Source organism: Macrotis lagotis, chromosome 1 (genome assembly GCF_037893015.1).
Source record: "Macrotis lagotis isolate mMagLag1 chromosome 1, bilby.v1.9.chrom.fasta, whole genome shotgun sequence".
Classification (NCBI taxonomy): Eukaryota; Metazoa; Chordata; class Mammalia; order Peramelemorphia; family Peramelidae; genus Macrotis; species Macrotis lagotis.
This window is the reverse complement of record NC_133658.1, coordinates 572,084,676-572,109,143: the sequence shown is the minus strand read 5'-3', so window position 1 is coordinate 572,109,143 and position 24,468 is coordinate 572,084,676. Positions and strand designations below refer to the sequence as shown.

Below are 24,468 nucleotides of genomic sequence, written 5' to 3'. Positions count from 1 at the left end.
ACTTTAAGACTAGGTTATTCTGAAATATAATTCTAAATTACATAGGAATATATCTCCAGTTGTGAGAAATTCAGGATGTGTAGCTTCTAAGAGGGGAAAGATAAATATTGGGTGGAGTGGAGAGGGAGAGACAATCTATTTCATCTGTAAAGGAATTGAAATTTTCTTGTAATAAGAAGTTTATCTGCTTTTCTCTTCAACTATCTCTTCAGCCAGGAAAAGCAGAGAATAATTCCCATTCTGACAACACACATTATGTCAGGAAACTGAAGAATATTAGGATAAGATTTCCTGACATATCCCCTTTGTGTTCTAAAAGGACTTTGTATATGGACTAATGCAACCCTTCATCTATGAAAATGTGCTTTAATGCAAAACCATTCTGATTATGCTTATGCCCTCACCTCTTCTGAAAGGGTTCAGTGATACTCAATGAAAACATATACACACACTCACACATACACACACAAATTTGGACAGTTTAGATCTTACTGCCAGAAGTAGTTTTCTGCTTGACTTCATGATGCCCACAATGCCAAGAACAGACAAGCAGAAGAGGCAGATGCCAACAAAGATGCCAATCCAGGCTGCTCCATAGATGTCATCATTATCAGTAGCTTCTAGTAAAGGGTAAAGGCTGTGTTGATCCGATACAAAGAAGATGCATTCTGCTGTCAGAGCAATGCCACACATCTGAGGGATTGGAAGTCAACAAGTCAAGTCAACATGCATGTATTAAGGGCATTTTATGAGCTGGGCACTGTGCTAAGTCCTGAGAATACAAAGGAAGCAAAAATAGCTCTTACTTTCAAGAAACTCATAGTCTAGTGAAGCAGACAACAGAGAAATGACTAGGTACAAATGATAAATACAAAAATAAAGTGGAGATTGTCTCAAAGGGAAGGTACTTCCCTTAGTAATAAGGGGAACTAAGCTTTATGCAGAAAGTGGAATTTTAATTGAGAGTTGAAGGAAAGCAAGGAAGCCAGAAGACTGAGACAAGGAGGGAGAATATTTTAGGAATTAGGGATAGCCAGTGAAAAAGTCAGAGTAGGGAGGTGGAAAGTCAGGTGTTTAAAAAATGGGAAAGAGGACACTATGGCTGCAGGTCTGTGGAGAGGAGTGAGGTCTAGATTTCATTTTGCATATTGAATCTATCACTTCTCTGTCTGAAGGTGGGTAACATCCTTTATCATCAGTCCTCTGGATAATGGTTGGTCATTGTGTTGACCAGAGTTCTTAAGTCTTTCTAATTTGTTCATTTTTAGTGTCATTATTATGGAATCGGACATCCTTTTACTCAACTTTTGTCAAGATGGACAAGCAGTAGAGACAAATCTTAACAAAGATGTCAATTCAGGCTACAGTAGATATCATCATTATTGGAAAATGGTTGGTCCTTGTATTGATTAGAGTTCTTAAATCTTTCAAATCTGTTCATTTTTAGTATTGTTAAATAGTTGTCCTGATTCTGCTCCTTTCCCTCTATGTCACTTTGTCCATTTGCCAATACCTAGCCTCTCCTTGCCTCAGGGATAGGAAATAACAGCAACAATGACTAGCATTTATATAGCATCTATTATGTGCCAGACACGTTTGTTGTCATTGTTGTTTGTTTCAGTCATGATCTGATTCTTCAAGATCATATTTGGGGTCTTCTTGATAAAGATACAGAGATGGTTTTTGTATTTCTTCTCCAGTTCATTTTACAAATGAAGAAACAGATAAAGGGTTAATTGACTTGTCCACAGAAACACAACTAGTAAGTGTCCAAAGCCACATTTGAAGAAGTATCTTCCTGACTCTAGGTCTGGCACTCTACCCACTGTACAACCTAATTGCCCCTAGGCAATATCCTAAAGTATTATCTCTTTTGACCCTTACAACAACTCTAAGAGGTAGGTACTGTGATTTCCTCTATTTTTGCAGTTGGGGAAACTGAGGCAAATAGAGGTTAAGTGACTTGCCTGGCATCACACAGTTACTAACTGTGAAAGTGGGTTTGAATTCAATTCTTTAAAATGTTGTAAGACCATTGTTAACTCTTCCCTCCCCTTGCTTTGCTATGAGGGCAAATATGACAGGGGTTTCCATTCCCTATCCAATTATATCTTTGATTACCCTTGTCCCAAGTGTTTCTGTGCCTGGGTACTTTATCTGAAGCTTTCTTTCTTTTCTTCTATGAGTTAACATTCTTTTAATTATTATTATTTATTACTATATGCTCCTTTTGTGAATTTTCCATTAAGTTCTCAAAATACTGGACAAATCTAAGACAAACACATAGGATAATATGATCCATAGGAACATAGATTTAGAATTGGAAGGGACCACAGAGCTTGTGAATAAAATTCAACAAAAAATGGACTGAGGCACATTTTCTCTGAACTATTTTTATTTATTTATTTTTATTTAAGGCAATGGGGTTAAGTGACTTGCCCAAGATCATACAGCTAGACAATTATTTAGTGTCTGAGGCCAGATTTTAAACTCAGGTCCTCCTGTGCCACCTAGCTGCTCCTTTCTGAACTACATGATGGCTTATTAGCAGGTACTACCTGTTAATAAAATAGATCTAATGACTTGCCACCATTTAGTCAAAGACAAAGAATTGAAGATGCAACTCCTTTTTATAGGCATGAACAAAAAACAGAACTAAGTAGGTGAGGAAATCATACCATTTGTTATGAGATTAGCAACAACATGGAGGTGAGGCATCAGGTTTGGTTAAATTAAGGGAAGAGGGCTTACCCACACACGTGATTTTAGGACTAGGATTCCTCTCTTTCTTAGAGGAATATTTTATGAATTTATGAGATTCAGCTGCATTCCAAAGCTTTTTATAATAGACCAAGGATTGTAGACACACTGGTGCCTGGGCATGAGATAAGAACACCTTTAATTGGGTGATGGAGGACTGAGATCAGGTCAAGTCAGCTTGTTTGCACTCAGGGAAAACATACAAATGTCATGGAGTTTCTCAGGAGATGAAATTATGAGAAATAACGAGTTTCTATGGCACAGAGTGATTTGCAGGTGTTGTAAGGATAACAGGTCCCTTAGAACTAGAGTGTTTTATAAGAGTATTAAACTTCTAAATTTAGCTCGGAGTTTTTCTTTTACTAAAAGTGATCTATAGAAAGAAGAAGAAAAGTGAACTTTTGAATTCTGGAGCTTCACTCAGAGATGAAGAAAAGGCTTAAGCTTATTGCCTAGAATATAGAATAAATTTGCAGAATAGAAGCAATGAAAGTGAAATCAATTATAAAATACAGGATCAATTATTAATTTTCATTTTTTTTTACAATTTACAAATGAGGAAATAGGGGGCCCAAGTAAATGACTTGCCAGGTTCATCCAGCTAAGATCTGAGATATGATCTGAACTCAGGTCTTACAGACTCCAAGCCCAATAATCTATCTACCCCATAAACACAAATAAATAATTACAGATTTCCAGAAAGAATCAGGAAAAGTTTGTGGTCAACCAGTGTGGGACAATTAGGTGGAATATTTCAGTTCTTTCAAGAAGAGACTTTGGGGATCTGTAGTGAAAGTCATTTCCTGGACATTTCTTCACACCTTGCTGGAATAGGCCATTACTTTAGTTTTTTTTTTTTTGGGGGGGGGTTGGTTTTTGCAAGGCAAATGGGGTTAAGTAGCTTGCCCAAGGCCACACAGCTAAGTAATTATTAAGTGTCTGAGACCAGATTTGAACCTAGGTACTCCTGACTCCAGGGCTGGTGCTTTATCCACTGTGCCACCTAGCGGCCCCTAGGCCATTACTTTAGGGAGAGAGAGAAAAGATTACTCATCCTTTTCCAATCACAAATTTTCAATGGATTATAGTGATTCATACAAGATTATTTTTACTGGGATCCTAACTGACATAAATAAGGCTTTAAAATGAAGATAAAGAAAGCTAATTACATCATTATTTCCCTTTAAACTTGGAATTCAACCTTGGGTTTATCTAGGTGATTTATGTACTGCTTATTTGAGGAACAAAACATCCTGAGTAATACTTGAAGGGAAGAAAGAGTTTTTAAAATAAATGCCTTTATTTATTACATCATGTTCATTTTGAATATGTGATTGTGTGCTAATAGGTGTTTAACAATTACTCTCCAAAAAAAAAAAAGGTTGGTTCAACATATTTTAAATTTAATCTCCTAGTTGTGTGATCTTGGGCAAATCGCTTAACCCCATTGCCTTGCAAAAAAAAAATTTAATGTGCATTATTAACATTTTCCCACCATATTCTTATGTCTAAACAATGAACAAAACAATAAATCAGGTCCTAATTTGTAGCCACTGCTGATTTCCCAGGTATAAAAGCTCACACTGAAAATTTAACAATCAGTTCCTATGAGTAAGTATGAGCCAACTCCAACATATAACTTTCTACAGATAATGTTCTTTCTCTTTGAACAGTTTTTTTTTACAAAAAAAGAAAGGGAGAGGAAACCTAGCTCATCAAATGCAAACAATACATCTGTTAAGTAAGAATACATGCAAGATTTCACACCTTAATCCTCCCCTTTTTCAATGATGAGAAATACATTTATATAATCTCAGTTTTTGTAGGTCAGGCTTGATTAATATAATACCACAGCACTTATATTAGCTTTTTTCTTTCTATTTACATTATTGAAGTTACTATTTGTATTGCTTTCCAGGTTTGAATTAATTCACTAAGTATCAGTTTATTTAAATTGTTCCATGTTTCAATGAATGTTTCATATTCATCTTTTCTTACAGGCCAGTAATTACATTTATGTGCTATGGTTAGTATAATTTCCAAATGAATGGCTAATTACTTTGTTCCCTGTTCTTTGCTACCTATATAATCTCTTCCTCCAATAAAAAGGGCTATTATAAATATTTTAGTGTATATGAGTCTCACACCTACACATATGTATGTATAATGTGTGAATACACCTATATATTTCATATACGTATGAGTACATATAACAGGCTAAACAGTGGGATCTCTGGGTACAGGGCATGAATATTTTAGTTACTCTTTTTTAAAAAGCATAATTCCAATTTTCTTTACAGAATGTTTGAACAAATTCAGAGTTTTTGTGGGCCTATCTTCCCATAGTACCATCAGCATTGACTATTTTTAGCTTTTGACATCTTTGCCAATTTGCTGATTGTAAAGTGAAATCTCAGTTGTTTTGATTTGAATCTCTTTTATTTTTATTACTTTGAACAATTTTTCCATATAATTAATAGTTTGAAATTCCTTTGAGAATTGTTAATATATTTTGACTAATTAGTCATTGGGGAATAACTCTTTTTTCTTCCATATTCTTATTAGTTCCATATATATACATATATATAAATATATATATATATATATATATATATATATATATATATATATATATATATCTTGGATAACAAATCTGTCTCTGAGAGAATTGATATAATTTTTTTCCCAATTGATGACTTTCCTTCCTGTCCTAGCAACATTGATTTTGTTCACTCAAATGCTTTTAAGTTCCTGAAAAATTCTTATTACTTACTCCAATAATCACATTTCCAAAAATCAACAGGCCTTGGAAGCAGCGCACAGAGGAGTCACCTTTAGCCATCCTTAGTATTTCCTACAAGCTGAAGACTCTGTTGAGGAAAATATAGTTTGGTTATAACAGGTGTCAGATATAGCTATGATTGATTTTAAAAACTGCAACATTTCCCAGCACATATTATTTAAGAGGCACAGTGTATTGATCAATACCTAAAGTTAGGAAGATGAGTTCAAATTTGGTTATAGACATTTTTTTAGCTATGTGATCCTGGGAAAGTAATTTAACCACCATTGTCCTCGGTTTCTTTATAAACAGGGAAGAATTGTAGCACTTTCTTCCAAGAGTTATGAGAATAAAGTGAGATATTTGTAAAGTACTTTATAAAGCTTACAATACTATATAAATTATTAATAAGTTGTACTAATAGAAAATTAATTTTTCATCTGCTTATATTTATGTGTTGAAATTATATGCAATGTATTAATAAATTATTAGCTATTATTATTTATAAAGGACTATAATTTGAATTCTTGGAATTATTTGGCAAAGGCTGCCCTTGCATTGGCTGAATTTAAATGTATTAATCATTTTTATCCTGGACCTTTGATTTTCATAAGAAGTAATGTATGGAAAATCTCTTCAACAATGCAGATGGCAACTAATTTGTAATTTACAGAATTTGAATACAGCCTGGGCCATTGAGAAGTTTAATGATTTGCTTAGTGCCACACAGTCAGGGTGGTTTTTTGTAGCAGGATTCACTCTAAGGATTCCTCCCCAACTATGAATAACACACACTTACATTAAAGTTTTCAAAATGTTTTCTTTACAACAATCCAACAATAAGGTAAGTAGTACAAACATTATTATCCCCATTTTATAAATGAGTAATATCAAACTCAGAAAGGTTGCTTATAGTTGCATGGCTGGTAGGTGGAGGAACTAGAGTCCAAAACCTATATCTTTTGATTTCAAGACTAATTTATGTGGAGATGGTAACATCATGCTCTTGGGATTCACTGATACTATCAAAGCATTCACAGTGTCCAAATTTGTTCTGATTCTTCTCACTAAGCAAATTTGCTAATATTGACTTAATTTCCTACTGGGAAGAAATGTTTGAACCAGCCAACATGAATATCCTAATTTATTTGACAGCTCAGTATAAATTAACAAATTGGTATCCCTGTTCTAGGACAACTAGGTGGCACAGTGGATAGAGTGCTGGGCCTGGAGTCAGGGAGACCTGATTTCAAATTTGGCCTCAGATACTTATAGCTATATGACTCTGGGCAAGTCACTTGCCTCAGTTTCCTTATCTGTATAATGAGCTGGAGAAGGAAATGTCAAACCACTTCAGTATCTTTGCCAAGAAAATCGCAAATGGGATTATGAAGAGTTAGACATGACTGAAAACCCAAGTTATCAAATAATTTCAGGAATTTGATTAACATGATTCAGTCCCCTATAAGGTCTTCACCTTGTGACCTTGAGAATTAAATTCCTGAACTTTCACAGTTGAATAGGAGACCCTGGAGCCAGGATGACTTTATTCCTATAAAATACCCCCATGAAGCCTGGTCTAAGTAATCAGCCTCTCTTTCTCTCTGTTCTTTCATTTTGATTAAATTTCAAGAAGTTCTGGTTTACCCTTAAATCTTAAATCACAGATTAGGCAACATCAACTTTCTCCACAGTCTTGAATGTAAGCTAGCAAACAACATGTCAATAAGGGTGACATGTCTGAGTTCTTCTACTAGCAATGGACTTAATCTCTGGACAATCATGTGCCAAGTACTATGGTAGGTGCTTGTGGAGGATAGAAAGATATCCAAAATAAGTACAGTCCCTAGCATCCAGGAATTCAAGATTTCTTAGGGAAGATATGACATTTATACAAATTACCCCAAATCAAACCAGCACCCTATTCAAGCTGGAATTTACAGGAAGTCAGGAAGGTCAGTAGCCAGAGTGGAGTAGGAAGAGTATTTTAGGCAAGGGAGACAGCCAAAGATGTCCAGAGATGGAGTGCCTTGGTCCTGGGATAGTCAGGAGGTCAATGTCACTGAATCAAAGAGAAGATTATATGTTGGGGAGTAAAATGAAAGAAGATTGGAAAGATAGGAGAGGGGTAGGCTATGAAGAACTTTGATAAACAAGACATTTTGTGTTGATCCCAGAGTCCAAAAGAATCCACCATCAAGTAGGAAGATGACTTTGCTCTAGGAAAATCACCTTAGTGGCTGAATGGAGAATGGATTGTAATGGGGGAAGACTTGAAGCATATAGATCCATCCACTAGGCAGACACAAAGGTCTATGTTTCAGAAGTGTCAGAAAAGAAAAGGAGATGTAGTAAAGAGACACTGTAAAGGTGAAATGGACAGACCTTGGCAACAGCTTGGAAATGGGGGTGAGAGATAGTGAGGAGTCTGAGATGAATACTAGATTTTGAGGATTGAGAGGATGATGTTGTGTTCTACTGTAATAGGGAAGGTAGGAGGTGGGGGCAGTATTAGGGGAAAAGATAAGGAGTTCCATTTTGGACATAATGAGTCTCAACATCTAGTTTCAAATGTCTGAGAGGCATTTGGAAATGCAAGACTGAAGATCAGCAGAGTGTGAGGCAGTATTGTTAGATTTGAGAATCATCATCTCAGAGACGGTAATTAAATCTATGGGAGCAGATGAGATCATCAAATAAAATAGTATAGAAATGGAGAGAAGAGGACCCAGAACAGATTCCTGAAGGACATCTACTCTTAAATGCTATGATCTGGAAGACACTCAAGCAAAGGAGACAGAGAAGGAATAGTCAGATAAGTAAGGCAAGAACCAGGAGAGAGTGGTGTCCCAAAATCCTAGAGAGAAGAGGAGAGAATGATTAACATTGTACAAGGCTACAGAGAGGTCAAGGAGAAAAGACCATTGGATTTGGCAACTGATCATTAATAACTTTAAAGAGAGAAGTTTTTGTGAGTTGATAAAGTTAGTAGGAAGATTGTAATCCTATGCCTTTTATTTTAGCATTTGTATTATTCTGAGAAGGTGGTCTACAGGTTTCATCACATTACCAAAGGGTATAAAGGGTATAAAATAAGATCCTTTACCCTGGGAGATTGACTTGTGATCAGATTTTATGTCTGAAGGGGAATGCAGACCGTTAAACTTGTGATCCCTTCTCTAATTTCTGTCCAATAGACAGTCCTCCAGAAAAGTGGTAACACAAGTTTAAATAAATGCTTACCCTTGAAACTACAAGAGAAGAAAAGTCACCTGTATTTTCCAGTATTTTTCTTTGGGAACATTCATTTATTCAAATTTTTAACAACTGTTTGCTGACTCAGTTACATGCAAAGTACTGGTAGGTATTTGTGAGGATACAAAGATGTCTAAGATACTATCCTTGTCCTTCAGGAATTCAAGATCTCTTAGGAAAGAGAAGATAATTATATAAATAACCCCAATTCAAACAAGTGCCCTAGCAATGAAAGTGCTGTAAGAGTTCAGAGAGCACTTGGAGTTGGCTGACTAGCTGTTTCATGATATGGTGGAAAGTATTCTGGATTTGAAGACAATAGATCTGGATTCAAATCCCATGATTACTACTTATTAACACATTAACTATGTGACCTTGTCATTTGATCTCTTTAGGGCCTGTTTCCTTCATTTGTAAGATGGTCTTTTTAATGCCTCCCACCTCCCACCCCTTCTTAAACTCTAAATCTATGATTCTAATATGATATTTGACTTGAGTCTTAAAAAAGATTTTGATAGGTGGAGATGGAACTGGGGAAGGCATTTCAAGTGAAAGGAATACTATAAAGAGAGTCAAAAGGATAGTAGGTGTACTGAAAGGTAGGCCAATACAGTAGAATTCTGAACTTGGAATGAGGCCAGATCTGAGTTCAAATTCTGCTTCTGGCATAGGTGAATTACATTATTAAGATCAAGGGGATAATATCTGAAGTATTATCTTGAGCTATTGTGAGGATAAAATCAAACAAAAGTATACTGCAAGTAGAGTGTTTTGTTAAACTTAAATTAACACAAAATGTTAATTATTATAGTTTAGGAAACAAATCAATCTGGGTAAAATTGGTGATTCTATAAGGGATTGATAGAAACCTGGTCCACTTATGCCCAAAGGGAACAAAAATGTGCATAGCCTTTAATCCAGCAATACCACTACTGGATCTATAGCCTGAAGAGATTATGAAAAAGGGTAAAAACATTGCTTGTACAAAAATATAGCAGCCCTATTTGTGGTGGCAAAGAATTTGAAACCAAGTAAATGTCTTTCAATTGGACAATGGCTTATCAAACTGTGGTGTATGTATGTCATGGAACACTATTGTTCTATTAGAAACCAAGAGGGATGGGAATTCAGGGAAGCCTGGAAGGATTTGCATGAAATGATGCTGAGAGGAACAGAACCAGAAAAGCATTGTATACCATAACAGCAACATGGGAGTGATGATCAACCTTGATGGATTTGCTCATTCCTTAGGTGCTACAACAAGGGACAGTTTTGGTCTATCTGCAATGGAGAATCCATCTGTATCCAGAGAAAGAACTGTAGAGTTCGAACAAAGACCAAAGACTATTACCTTCAATTTAGAAAACAAAAAACCCGTTATCTTATTATGTAATTTTGCAGTCTCTTATACTTTATTTTTCTTCCTTAAGGATATGATTTCTCTCTCACCACATTCAACTTAGATCAATGTATACCATGGAAACAATGTAAAGACTAACAGAATGCCTTCTGTAGGGGGTGGGGGGAGGGAAGCAAGAATGGGGAAAAATTGTAAAACTCAAAATTAATAAAATCTTTTTAAAGAAACCTGGTCCACTTGTCTTTGTTATGTTTTCCTTAAATTTAGACTTCAGAGTCATTGTTGCTATCTAATCTAACAATTTTTAAATTTCTCAACAATACTTCTAATCTTTAAATACTCTTAAGTGATAGCTAGGTGGTATGTGGATAGAGTGCCAGGTCTGGCAGGAAGACAGGAAGACTCATCTTCTTGAGTTCAAATCTGGACTTAGACACTTAGCTGTGTGACACTGGACATGTCATTTAAACTTGTTTCCTTAACTTCCTCATTTATAAAATGAGCTGGAGACGGAAATGGTAAATCCCTGCCAAAAAATAGAAAGCAAACCTAAATAGGGTCAGGAAGAGTTGGATGATGCTGAACAACAACAATAAAGTGATTGTCACTTTTATAAATTCTCTTTACATAGCAGTTTCTGGGGCCTCTGTTAAGTAATCTTTTTGGTATATTCTTGGCATACACAGAAATAGGTCAATTATTTCAGGGTACTGGAGCTCTTTAAATTTTTTTTGTTGATAACTTTTATTGTTCATCACCTTTATTTTTTAATCTATCCCTCCTATTCACCTTTCTAGAAAGTCATCTTTTGTAACAAAAAATAAAAAATGGTGAAAAAAATTCAGGAGAATCAACCAACATATTAGCTATTTGATATGATATGTAATATTTCACACTCATAATTTTTCACCTCTGCAAAGAGAGAAGGGAGATGCATATTTTCAGTCCTTTAGAGCTATTTTGTAATAATATTAATATTGTACTACCTTCTATTTAAAAGGACCCAGGAATTGAAGGAGTTAATACACTGATTACATAGGGAGTACCTGACTCATCTAGCAGGATCTGTTACATTGCTAAGTTCATTATCATCATCTACAAGACATTCTTCCTGACCAAGGGGATTATCATCTAAACTACAGACACAGATAAATAGCCCATGAAAGGGAGGAATTTATACAGCAGACATTTAGGGAGTAAAGGTCATATTTTACTTAGAGAGAACAAATCCATCATGATTGATTGAGTACCTGCCCTTAAGGTATCAAATAATTGCCTTGGGTAGATTGGGGCTTCAGAGAACAGAGAAGGCAAATCCTGCTTTCTAAGAGATTACAATTGGAGTGAGACAAAACAATAAATAGTAGAAGGCCAAGAGGTAAAATAATGAGCAATAAAGGGAAAAAATGGGTGGATGGAGGAAAAAGCTAAGGACGGTAGAAGATCTAGACAAGAGTCCCACAGGACAGGTGAGTTTGAAATCTGTCCCATTGGAGGCACATTTACATTGATGAAATCACAGATGCATTTGAGTCCTAGTAACCGGGTTCTCTCTTTACCAATCCCCTTTTGGTTTCTCTACCACTGAAAACTCCTGCTTTTATAACCACTCAATGATTAGAAACCATTTAATTCACTGCTAGCTTTTTGAGCAACACAAAGTATTAATCATAGTACAGTAAGTTTACATTTAATTATTTTCACATTACTACAATATGCTTGTTGTATATGTAAACATAATCTGCCCCCTCACAAAGATAGAGAATCCTCAAGAAAAATAAAGTGAAAGGAAAAAAAAGGTATACTCAGTCTCTGTTCAGATACCATAGACTCTGTCTCTGGGATGGATTGCATTCTTTATCATAAGTCCACCAGAGAAGTTGCTTCAATGATTTCTTTCCCTACAGCTGCTATTACTAGCTGGTTTTCCCCTCCATTCTATTCCTCCCCACCTCCATTTATTCTATTCTCTCTCTCCTTCCACCCTGTCCTTTCTCAAAATGTGTTGCATCTGAGTACCCTCTCCAACAATTTTCCCTCTCTTCTATCACCTACTCTCCCCCTTCCCTGTCTCCATTATCCTATCACTTTCCTCTCATTTTTTACTCTAGGGTAAGATAGATTTCTATACCCTATTTAGTGTTTGTATGATTTCTTTTCTGAGCTACTTTTAATGAGAATGAATTCACCTTCTCCCTCTGCCACTCCACTGCAAAACCTTTTTCTTGACTCTTTTATATGAAATATCTTAGCCCATTCTACCTCTCCTTTCCCATTCTCCCAGTACATTCCTTTCTTGCCCATTAATTCCATTTATATAATAAATATATTAGACTTTCATATTCAACCTCTCCTGCACCTTATCTATATATATGCTCTTTCTAACTGCCCTATTACATGAGAAGGTTCATATGAGTATTATCAGTATCATCTTCCAATGGAGTAATACAAGCAGTTCAACATCATTAAATCCTTCATAATTTGCCCTTCCCCGTCCACCTTCTCCAAGAGTCCTGAACTTGAGGACTGAGGATTCACCTGAGTCCTGAACTTGAACATCAAACTATTTTTCATCTCTGGCCATTTCAACAGGAAAATGTGAAAGTCCCCTATTTCATTGAATTTCCATCTTTTCCCCTGAAAGAGGATGTTCAGTTTTGCTGGGTAGTTGATTCTTGGTTGTAATCCAAGCTCTTTTGCCTTGTATCTTATTCTAAGCTCTAGGAACCCTTAATGAGGATGCTACTAAATCCTGTGCAATCCTGTCTGTATCTCCATGATATTTGAATTTTTCTTTCTTGTGGTTTATAATATTTTCTCTTTGGCTTGGGAGTTCTGAAATTTGGCTATAATATTCTTGGGAGTTTTTATTTGGGAATCTTTTTCAGGAGGTGATCAGTGGATTCCCTCAATTTCTATTTTTTCTTCTGCTTCTAGGATATCAGAGCAATTTTCCTAGAGAATTTATTTAAAAATGAAGTCTAGGGGCAGCTAGGTGACACAGTGGATAGAGCACTGGCCCTGGAGTCAGGAGTACCTGAGTTCAAATCTGACCTCAGACACTTAATAATTACCTAGCTGTGTGGCCTTTGGCAAGCCACTTAACCCCATTTGCCTTGCAAAATCCTAAAAAACAAATGAAGTCTAGCGGGCAGCTAGGTACTGCAGTGGATAGAGCATTGGTCCTAGAATCGAGAGGACCTGAGTTCATATCTGTTGCCAGACACTTAATAATTACTTAGCTGTGTAAAAACAAACCAAAAAATGAAGTCCAGGCTCTTTTCCTGGTCATGACTTTCAGATAGCCCAATAATTTTTTAAATTATCTCTCTTGGATCTGTTTTCCAGGTCAGTTGTTTTCCAATAAGATAATTCACATTGGTTTTATTTTATTGTTTCTTGATTTCTCATAAAGTCATCAGCTCCCCTTAGCTTCATTCTACATTTGAAGGAGTTAATTTTCTTCAGAGAGTTTTCTTATCTCCCTTTCCATCTGACCAATTCTGCTTTTTAAGGTATTCTTCTCCTCACTGACCTTTTGAACTGCTTTTCCCCTATGACCTGGTTTTAAGATGTTATTTTTCTTTGGTATTTTTGTGGATCTCCTTGACTAAGCTGTTGACTTGTTTTTCATGATTTTCCCACATTGCTCTCACTTCTCTTCCCAATTTTTTCCCTCTCCATTACTTGATTTTCAAAATCTTTTTTGAGCTCTTCTATAACCTGAGACCAGCTCCTATTTTTCTTGGAGGTTTTGGATACAGAAACTTCAACTTTGCCACCTTCTGAGTGTCCGTATTGATCCTCCATGGGATTAAAGGAATCATCTAAATTCAGATTTTTTTTTCTTCTGTTGTTTGCTCATTTCCCCAGCCTATGACCTGATTTTAAGTCTTTGGTAGGTGGGGGATCTGCTTCTAGGGTGGAGGGTGCACGGTTCTGACCTTTTGAGGTTTGACACTCTCTCCCTCCCCCCACCCTGCCCCGGAATTCAATTCCTTCAAGGTCTTGACTCTGACTGCAATCCTGGCCTGTGCTCTAGTCTGTAGATGACCACAAGCTCCTCTCTGCCCTGGAACTATGAGGAGGGTCTCTGCTCCACCAAGGCAGTTTGGGGTCCCAGATTGCAATCTGGATCTGAGTGTGGGCAAAAGCAACAGAGTCCTGTCCCAGGGGTAGTGGAGAGACCTCTGCAGTCTCCCTTGACCCCTTTACTGTCCATAGGCTGAGCGCTCTGGAAGCAGCTAAAGGGTAGGGGGAAAGGGGGGTGGTTCCACAGGGTCCTGGGTGAGGCTGCACTGAGACCTGGCAGAGTTATCTCAAAGACCTTCCAAGTTGTCCTTGGCAATCACTGAGGTGAGAGGTCTGGAAACCAACTCCTCTACGACAGACCCAGTAACCCCAGGGGACCCAGGCGCCTGGGCTGTTTCTGGAAGACTGGAGCTGGTTCATTCTAGCATGGTGTGGCTGTGGCCCTTTCCAACCCTGGTGGAACAGACCCTTCTCACAGATCTTCCCAGCTGTCTTGGGTCAGAAAATTTTTTCCCCTCAGTCTTTTTGTGGGTTCTGTCATTCTAGAATTTGGTTAGAGTTATAACTTTAAGGCATTTGGAGTGGTCTGGGGGAGAGCCTGTGTGAATTCCTGCCTCCACTCTTCCAGCTTGGCTCTGCCCCCAGCGCAATAAGTTTAAAAAATGAATGATTTTAAAAAATTTGACAGACATCAGGAAAAAAAGTAAAGATTGTATTCTCACTTTGTTTTCTCAGTCTTGTGGGTTATGAGACTAGATAACACTGCTCATGTTCAGATAAAACTAGACTGAAGCATTTAATAAAAGCTAGGAGATTCAAATACATTATCTACTCTCTCCAACTTATTTTCATAGCCTTGAAAAAAAAGAAAGAAGTAAAAGAAGAAGAAGAAAAGAGTAGAAAGGAGTGGAAGGAGGCAGAGGAGGAGGAAGAAGAGGAGAAAGAGATAGCTAACATTTAAATAAACTTTAAAGTCTACAAACTACTTCACAGATATTATCTCATTTGAACCTTCATCACAACTCCATATAATAGGTATTGTTATCATTCCCATCATAGATAGGAGAACTAAGACTGGTTAAACGTCTCTTATCTATCACACAGCTATTAAATATCATAGATAGGTTAATATGACATAGATTTAAAGTTGGAAGGGATCATTTAATTCTACTCCTTCATTCTACAGATGAGGAACTGATACCATGAGATATTAATGATTTGCCCAAGGTTGCATAAGTAGGGTGAAAAACAGCAGGTTGGTGCCAGTGGCCCAGAGGAAATTTGATCCTAGACACCAGCTATGTAACTTTGGGTAAGTCACTTATCCCCAATGCTTGGGGTAGGGGGAGGAAAAGCAGTACTTGAACCCAAGCTTTAGACTTCAGACTTAGACCCGATATTCAGCTCAGTGTTTCATTCACTCTACCAAATTCCTTCTGTTGATAAAAGAAGTCCCATGCAATAGTGAAGACAATGCTGACCTTGGAATCAGGAAGACTGGGGTTCAAAGGAGTCTCACTTCAAACATACTGTCCCCAATAAATAATTTAATCTCTTAGTGCTTCAGGCTACTTTTCTAAGGTTGTAAATTGCAGAATAAGGGCCTATCTGGAATGGGGAAGGGAGTTTCCTCACCTGAGATTCCCTACACCGATGAAATAATAGATCTGTTCCCTTTCCTTTCCATCCCAAACAATAATTTGTAGCAATTTAAAAGGCATATGATAGCATAGCACCTTCATGAGATTTTGACTAGAATATTGATTAAGTTGGTTTCCAGGGGACTAAAATGCAGCCCCTAAATAGTTGCATTTTCAAATGGGGACTGTGACCCAAGAACAATCCAGAGGAGTGCTTGTAGGCATTCTAGGAGTGGGAAATGTCAGGTCTGCTGGACACATGGCTGTAAGGAGGAAGCTTTTGGTAGTCTTGTGTCCTTGGACTACTGGGGCAGACCAAACAACTCTGGCTCTGGTCCTGTGACTTCCCATTACTTTGGAGGATGAGGGAATGTGAGTGGAGAAGAGATTTTCAGTGATGATTTCCCTAGATTTCTGATCCCATCTCTAAGGATGTAGCTCTGCTTGGGCCATGGGTGAGGCCAGAGGCAGGTACAAAGCAGTACTGTTTAATGGGAGGACCAGTTCAGTAGCATTCCAGCAACATTCCTAAAAACTTACTGTCCTGAATTTCAATGCCAGCAGAGTTCATGCCAGCACAACTTTCTTTTTTAAAAAAATATTTTATTTACTTTTCCAACTGCATGAAACGATAGTTTATCATTTTTGGGTTAAGGTATTGAGTTTTACATTTTTTTTTCTCCTGTTTCCCTCCCTTTGACAGAAAGCAATCCAAAGCTGTCTATATATGTAGAACCATAGCACAACTTTCAAATCTTAACTTTAAGTTTATAAGTACTGATGGGAACTATATCCCTTTGTTCCAGGGAACATTTATTCTTTTAAGGAGTAAAAAGTGAAAGAACCACCTTTGTCTTATTCCTGCCTACTTTTCTACAGGTGTCAGCTTGGAAACTACATATCTGGAGGCAACCCTTTTCTCCAAAGATACTCCAAAGAATTAAGAGACCTTTAAAGACCTTGAAGAAATGAACCAAGTTAGAGAATCCCAGGATCTTGCATTAACTTATTTTTTTTTCTCCTCTAGTAAATGTGGACAGAAAGGTCTGGATGGTGCCTAACACACTGCCTTGCTGATAGGTGGTATTTAATAAATACCTGATAGATTGAAAAGGTGATACCATTATCTATGAAGATTGTGTTTAGGTCTTTCCTGATAAAGAACTTAAGAAAGACACTATTAGCAAAAATGTCTTTTCAAGCACGAGGTTGTAATAAAGATTTTAAAATGACACAGGTATATATTTCTAGAGTTAATTAACCAATGAGAGTCAATGTAACAGTGGATAGAGAGCTGTCCTTTGAATTGGAAAGATGCAGTTGAGGAGTCCCTCTAGACTACATCCTTTCTGGGCAACACTTAACTTTTCTGTGCTTCAAAGAATTCTCCAATATCACAAGTTGCAAGGAAACTGCTAATCTTCATTGACTGATAAAGCTCCTTAGGAGGAACTTCTAAGAGTTCCCTAACTACTGAACTCACAGGTTAGGGGAAAAAATATCAATTAACCAAATGTAAATCCCTGGGCCTGGCCATCAACCTAAAGAGACTGAAGACATTCTGGTAACTGGTCACAATACATAATGAAAAGCCACTATACTGTGGAATTATATGTAGTTGTATCAGTTGAATTTGAGAAGGAGACAAGAATAGACAATCTTTTTTCAAGATGAAAAAGTTTCACTTTGATTTCAGGCAAATCCTTGGGGGCAGCTGGGTGGCACAGTGAAGATTGTGCTAGACCTGGAGTCAGGAAGACATGAGTTCAAATCCAGTCTCAGACACTTCCTGGATGTATGACCCTGGGCAGATCACTTAATGCTGTTTGCTTTAGTTTCCTCATCTGTAAAATGAACTGGAGAAGGAAATGGCAAATACTGCCACTAAAACTCCGAATACAGCCACAAAGAGTTGACACCATTAAAAATGACTAAACAACAAACCCCAAGTGGTGAGGGTGGGAGAAGCACAAAGGGGTATTGAACTTTTTCAATTGAGTTGAAAAAATTGTGCTGGACAGCAGATGTGAAGTGGAGTCAGCCCAAAAGTCCAATTTCTGCTCTCAATCAAGGAAGACATTGGAAGGAGCTTGGAACTTCACACTTCAGTCCTCCAATCAGAGGGGGAAAGAAGCTGGGGGGGGGGTATCAGACAAGATTTGAATTACAGCATAGAGATGAGATTAGAGATGATTATTTTATTTTATTGATCATAGAAGGGGCATCTCTTCCTAACAAGAATTCATTTTTTTGATTCTCCATTAACATCTTTGGGGTGTACATAGTTACTGAGGTCTAATGAGGAGTCCCCAGTGTCATCCCAGCAAAGCTCATGTCCCTTAGCAAGAAGCCAGGGAATATGTCCAGCTCCCTGGAAAGTAGAAAATCAAGGAGTTTCTCTGACCACTTCTGTTACAATTAAAATAAAGAAACTCCTAAACTCTCTCTCTCTCTCTCTCTCTCTCTCTGCAAGGCAATGGGGTTAAGTGGCTTGCCCAAGGTTGAACTCAGGTACTCCTGACTCCAGGGCTAGTGCTCTATCCACTGTGCCACCTAGCCACCCCGAAACTCCTAAACTCTTAACAAGTGACTCTATCCCTTCTTCTTGAAGTTTAATCTCAGATGGAATTTTTATTCCTTCAACAGTATTTATTTACCCAGTCCACTGATATTGAAATTACAAAAAGAATCAATTTCTTTTCTACTTGCTTCTATTAAAATGCAAATGTCCCTGAGAGAGTAACTTTATCAGTCCTTTTTTTTAAAACCTCATGTTGAATGAATTTTATTGGAAGTATTCAAATTTTATCTACCACTTTACTGTGATTTGCAGAACGTCTCTCCACCTCTTTGGGTTCCAGTTTTCTAGCCTTCTTCAAAAAAAAGAGAGGGATAGGTCTATTGCTAGAAGTGGATGATATGATGATAACCAATGATGGAGACTCAGTCAGTCAATAAACATTTGTTAAATGCTTGTTATGTGGCAGGTACTTCCTAGGCTCTGGAGATACAAAAAAGAGGCAAATGCCTTAAATGGAGGAGATAACAAGCAAATAAGAGGGAAGGCTCTAGAATTAAGAGGGCCTGAGAAAGGCTTCCTGTAAAAGATGGACTTTTCATTGGACTTAAAGGAGTCCAAGGAGAAGGCAAGGAAGCTCAAATTTTAATTTGCTTTCTGTTTTTTCCACTAAGGAAAATAACCTTTGGGCCATAACCAGAAAGAACCAACAAACAAAAATGACTAATTGGGAGTTAAAGGCCAAGGTTGGTAAGGCACTAGTGAGAGAAATCCAAGCTGACTTGATGGGTTAAAATTAATGTGCCAAATCAATTACTCCTTGCCTGCTAAAAGAATGGCAACGTGATTGCTGAGACATTGTCTTTGACCTTGCTGAGACATTGACCTTTGAAGATAATGGAAGCCAGCCATGTGTCTTGGACATTTATAACTCTTGGATCTGGAAGGTGGAGGCTGGTGAATGAGCTCTAAGCTTCAGGAAGGATAAAGTAAATAGTGTCTCTCTACTAAGTCCAATCACAATACATGAACCCTTGGGAGCAGAGGGCCACCAAGCAGCCTTATAGGAAACAGAACTGGTTAAAGCTTCCATGACAGTCAGTGATGGGATTAGGCTTGTATAAGGCCAACCTACGAGAGATAGGAAGACTCAAGCTTGAAAAAAAAGAAAATGAGAGAGAAAGGAAGGAAAATTAAGAGGAAGAAAGATAAAGATAATAGGAACTTCTAAAGATATGTAAATACTAGAAAAGGGCACATGTTCTGATTTTCAAAAAAGAAAGAGAATGGAATCAGCAAACTATAGGCCAGTGAGCTGGACTTTGATTACCTTTTAAAATTTGAGAATGTATCATTAAAGAGCAAAGCATTTAATAGAGGAATTGGAGTCTACAAAGACCTCATCAGGAATAGGTTGTTCCAAGTTTTTTCATAATTTGACACTAGATCAGGAAAATGTGATAGATACAATTTTTTTCATTAAAAATATTTACTGAAACCATACTATGTGCAACAGTATATATTACTTAGAATAGTATATTGGAGATGAAGAGAATTTAAAGGACATCTTTCCTATAGCATATTGATAAACATTTAGATTTTAGCAAAGCCTTGGGCATTATTTTTTTTTTTTAGGTTTTTGAAAGGCAAATGGGGTTAAGTGGCTTGCCCAAGGCCACACAGCTAGGTAATTATTAAGTGTCTGAAGTCGGATTTGAACTCAGGTCCTCCTGACTACAGGGCCGGTGCTCTATCCGCTGTGCCACCTAGCTGCCCCAACCTTGGGCAATATTGCACATGTTGGACTAAATGATAATGTCATCAGTTGAATTCAGAATTAGTTTATGGAAAGATTCAAAACAGTCTTTAATGATTCCATATCAAGGTAAAGAGTATTCAGGGATCTGTATTTAGCTCTGGGCTATTTAACATTTTTTTAAATTAATTGGATAAAGGCATGATATGGCATGATTATCAAATTTGCAGATAATTCAAAGATAGTTGACACACTAAATGACAGCATAGATTCACAAAGATATTGAAAGGTTAGTAATACTGTACTGAACCTAGTAAAATGAAATTGAACATGAAGCATATAAATAGATATAAAGTGGAATAAGCAGCATCAGAAAAAATAATAGACATGAAGACTATAATAACGCAAATGGAAAGAGAAACAACAACTGTAACAACAAACAATGAAATTATAATTACAAGTCTGACCCCTCAAAAAGAGAGAGAAATGCATCTTCCTCCCTTCTTAACATAAATGAGAGACTATTGGTATGGAATATTGCATATTCTGTTAGATTTCCTGACAATTTTTTTCTCTCTTTTTAAAATTCTTTATTTCAAGGGATGATTCTGGTTTAGGGAGAGATCTCTTTGGAAACAAAGGAGATACCAAAACAAAAGATAATAAATCTTTCACAATGATCATGAGTAATATTATTAGTCATGAAATAACCTGATAATTCTGTAACTCAATTCAACCTATAAAAGAGGCTGAAATGAGTAAAAACTGTGGAACAGGTTCATAAAAAGTTGAGAAGTGATTGTGAAATGGGACAGCAAACTCCCAAGTCAAAACCAATTTCCTCTGGAAAAATGCCTTGACTTTATAGAGAGTAGCTCATTTTTTTTTTTGTTTTTGCAAGGCACTGGGGTTAAAGTGGCTTGCCCAAGGCCATACAACTAGGTAATTATCATGTGTCTGAGGTTGGATTTGAACTCAGGTACTCCTGACTCCAGGCCTGGTGCTCTATCCACTGCACCACCTAGCTGCCCCGTGAGTAGCTCATTTTAGAAAAGATTTTTACAGAGAATAGGTTGTATGGATAGTCCTAGCTTGGGAAGTCTCTTTTCCATCCCTTTGAATTATTTCTCCTATCAGTCTAATATCATTACAATTTGCCAGGAGTTCATTCTTAAATCTTTAATCTATAATGACTCCGTCAAGCTTCATTTCTCAACTTTTTCTATTCTTGTGTTCAGTCTACCCCTTAAAAACTTATTCAAGTCCAAGGTATTGACTTTTCTAGGTGTACTGAATGAATCCAAAAACAATAACTCACTAAACAAGCTAATTTTTGGAATAGAAGAAATATGTGAGACTCACCCACATAATATGAGATCATTTTTCTGGTTCATTGCTCTTTTTCCTCACCTACTTCTGTTGTGCCAGAAAACACACAAACCACACCTTTATTTTCTAGTTCAGGTTAGAGAGACAAATCCAAGAGAAAAAGGGTGGGAAAGAAAGAATCATTTATAATATGTTATTCTTCCCCTTTCAGGTTTGATAACAAGAAGAGTAATGTTTAGATGTTTGTATAGCTACAACGTTTAAACCCTAACCAAGGTGTGTCTTACCCATTCATTCATTTAGGCTGCTATTCTTCCAAGAAATGGGGTTAGATTCTCACATTCAAGAGAGGTCCTTGGGAATGGAAATCATTTAAGAGAGTAGAACAGCAGTTTGGCTACAGAGCACCATTAGGATACTTGCTAGCCTAGCTGACATTAATAATAATAATAATAATAATAATAATAACTAGTATTTACATAGGGTCAATATGTACCGGATACAGTTCTATATTTATTTCATGAATGAGCAGTGTCACTGGAGTTGATAGGAACTCCATAGGTAGCTTTGAAGTAGATGAGGTTCTAGCTCCTAGAATTATATTAGGGTTGGTTCAGTCCAGTTACTTTCAAAAAGTGGCTATTTGCCAAGGGAACTTTCAAATGAAACTGGGTATGCAGAATAGAAAGTTGATCTTTAGAAAAATTAAATGATCTCTGATTTATTCAGTTCCAAGGAGTCTGCCTGTGTGAATTAGGAAAAAAATTGTATTTATTTACAAATCTATTCTCAGCAGTCAGCAACATAACATAACATAATAAATATCTGAAAATTCATCCATTTACATCCATAAAACTTCATTCAACAAATAAACATTCTTTCACAGGAAATGAATATCATATTTTGAGATCTATGTTATATGAGATTATTTATACCCATTGGCAGTTCAATTCAAGACAAAAACCACTTTTCATTTTAGAAGACAAATAAGGATTATTAGAAAGGGAGAGACTTAAAAACATTTTTTTCTTATCATTCTAAAGACATTGAAAATATACATAAGGGTCTATTAGGAATCATGGAGGATAAATTAATTGTAAAGAGTGAAACCAAGTTTTTTGGGGGAAAATGTCATATATCTAAGTAGATAAAGTTGACTTACTTTCACTAGCACTATTTTACAAAGAATAAATTTAAGATAAATTACTTATTTCATTTTATAAAATAAAATTCTTCTGTTTTACGTAGGTGGGAAAATGGGTTCAAGGTAAAGCTGAAGGCTATGTTTCATTTAAACAGAACTTTGGGACCCACTCAGTAGGGTACTAGGCCATCAGAATTTCTCTTGAAAGAATTGGACTCTGAAATCAAGAGCTGAATAATGTCCCTGGAGAGAGACAGCTATTTGTACCACAGTGATGAGGGTGATTTAAAAAAAAAAAAGCACATCTTTTAAAAAACAACATACTCATTTCAGACTAACAGGAGACAAGTCTAACTTTAATCACACAGAATAATACTCTTATAAGCCCTTTAATTCATTCACTTAGCACCACTTAGAAACTGTTCATACCAGAAGAATCCTCTCTCCTTCTAGCTTTAGATCACTAGAAAAATTATTTCATAGTAAAGTTAGCCTTCTACTCACCAAGATATGCCTCCTGTCCGTTTCTTGCTCCTCTATGAACTTGTTCACTTGTGGGACTTATCTAGCCTGAAGCGTTTCTTTAGAGTCCTAAGGCACAGAGGAATAGTGGATTATGATTGGTAGGCAGCATCTCAAATGGGTTGAACCTGCACCTGCCTGAACTTGTTTCAAATGAGGATGAAAGCAAAAGAAAAGTTTTAGCCCATAAATTTTTGACTGAAATGGAATGCTCTTATTCTGACAAGTTTGTCCCAAGTGCTTCCACAATAGAAAATTTCTCTTCTTCCTCTGACTGCTCCCACTTACTGAAACTAGTTTAAGTACAAACTCAGTTATTCTGCCCTTTTTTCTATTCCTTCTGCAGTTTTTCCACACTGAAAGGTACATTTTTGCTGCATCCTAGACAGTTTTCTTGGTGCAGTGGATAAAGTGAGGGGTCAACTTTCTGAGTTTAAATCCTGCCTCACACACTTACTAGTTGTGTGACCCTGGACAAGTCACTTAACCCTTTTTGCTTCAGTTCCTTATCTGTAAAATGAGCTGGAAAAGAAAATAGTAAACCACTACAATATATTTGCCAAGAAAACTCCAAATGGGGTCATGAAAGTAGGACACAACTGGAAAACAACAGATTGACTGCATGTTCATCCATCTTTTACTCCTCTGAATGATGATCTCTAATTTATACTCATAACTAAAATCTGCTATGATTAAAGGCTTGAGCATTCAAACTCATCTCTCTCTTAAGCAAATCCTAAGGAGAATGGGAGGGATTTCTCCCCTCTCCTCAAAAAAGGGGATTCTGAGAAAAGAGAGAGAGAATAGGGATTAATGAAAATGGGGACAATATGGTAACCCAGAGGTGTCCCTCAATATATTCTTACTGGGTATCTATTACTTGTAAGTCCTGTAAGATCATTAACCTAAGACATTAGATAGGGGACTGATATATGACATTAATGTTCAAAATACTTCATTTCCCATCCACTGTACTCCTTTTGATGTCTTCATTGTACCCCTGTACTGGGTACCTTTCCTTCTCCTCCTTCTGTTCTCTTTACAGCTTTTTTTGTGTGTGTTATCTTTCTCCATTAGAGTGTAAGTTCCTTGAGGGTAGGAATAATAATTGTATCCAAAGTGCTTAGCACATAGTAAGCCCTTCATAAATATTTGTTTATTGATTGAACTGTGCTAGATGCTATTTATGATAAGGCTTAGACCTAGACCTTGAGAAGCTTATAGTCTAGAAGGTACAAGATATGTATATGATGATTGATCTACAAGGTTCCCAAACTTGACAATTATCCTACAGAAGGTATGGTTATGCCTCATGACACCTTCTTGAGAGAATTAAGGACAATTCTTGGACCGTTAGAACTGGTAAGTGA

At 36.8% G+C, this 24,468-nt stretch overlaps 1 protein-coding gene across 1 annotated transcript in view; it reads right to left on the bottom strand.

Annotated features, from left to right (window-relative positions):
* Positions 1–23,187, bottom strand: part of UPK1B (uroplakin 1B) — a 46,391-nt gene extending 23,204 nt beyond the window's left edge. Inside the window, exons 1-3 of the mRNA XM_074214564.1 lie at positions 23,081–23,187; positions 5,534–5,630; positions 493–693 (exon numbers count right to left, since the gene is read on the bottom strand). Coding sequence (XP_074070665.1) covers positions 493–693; positions 5,534–5,602 — 270 coding nt within the window. The 5' untranslated portion in view covers positions 5,603–5,630; positions 23,081–23,187. The remainder of the gene's footprint in view (positions 1–492; positions 694–5,533; positions 5,631–23,080) is intronic.
* Positions 23,188–24,468: the final 1,281 nt, after the last annotated feature.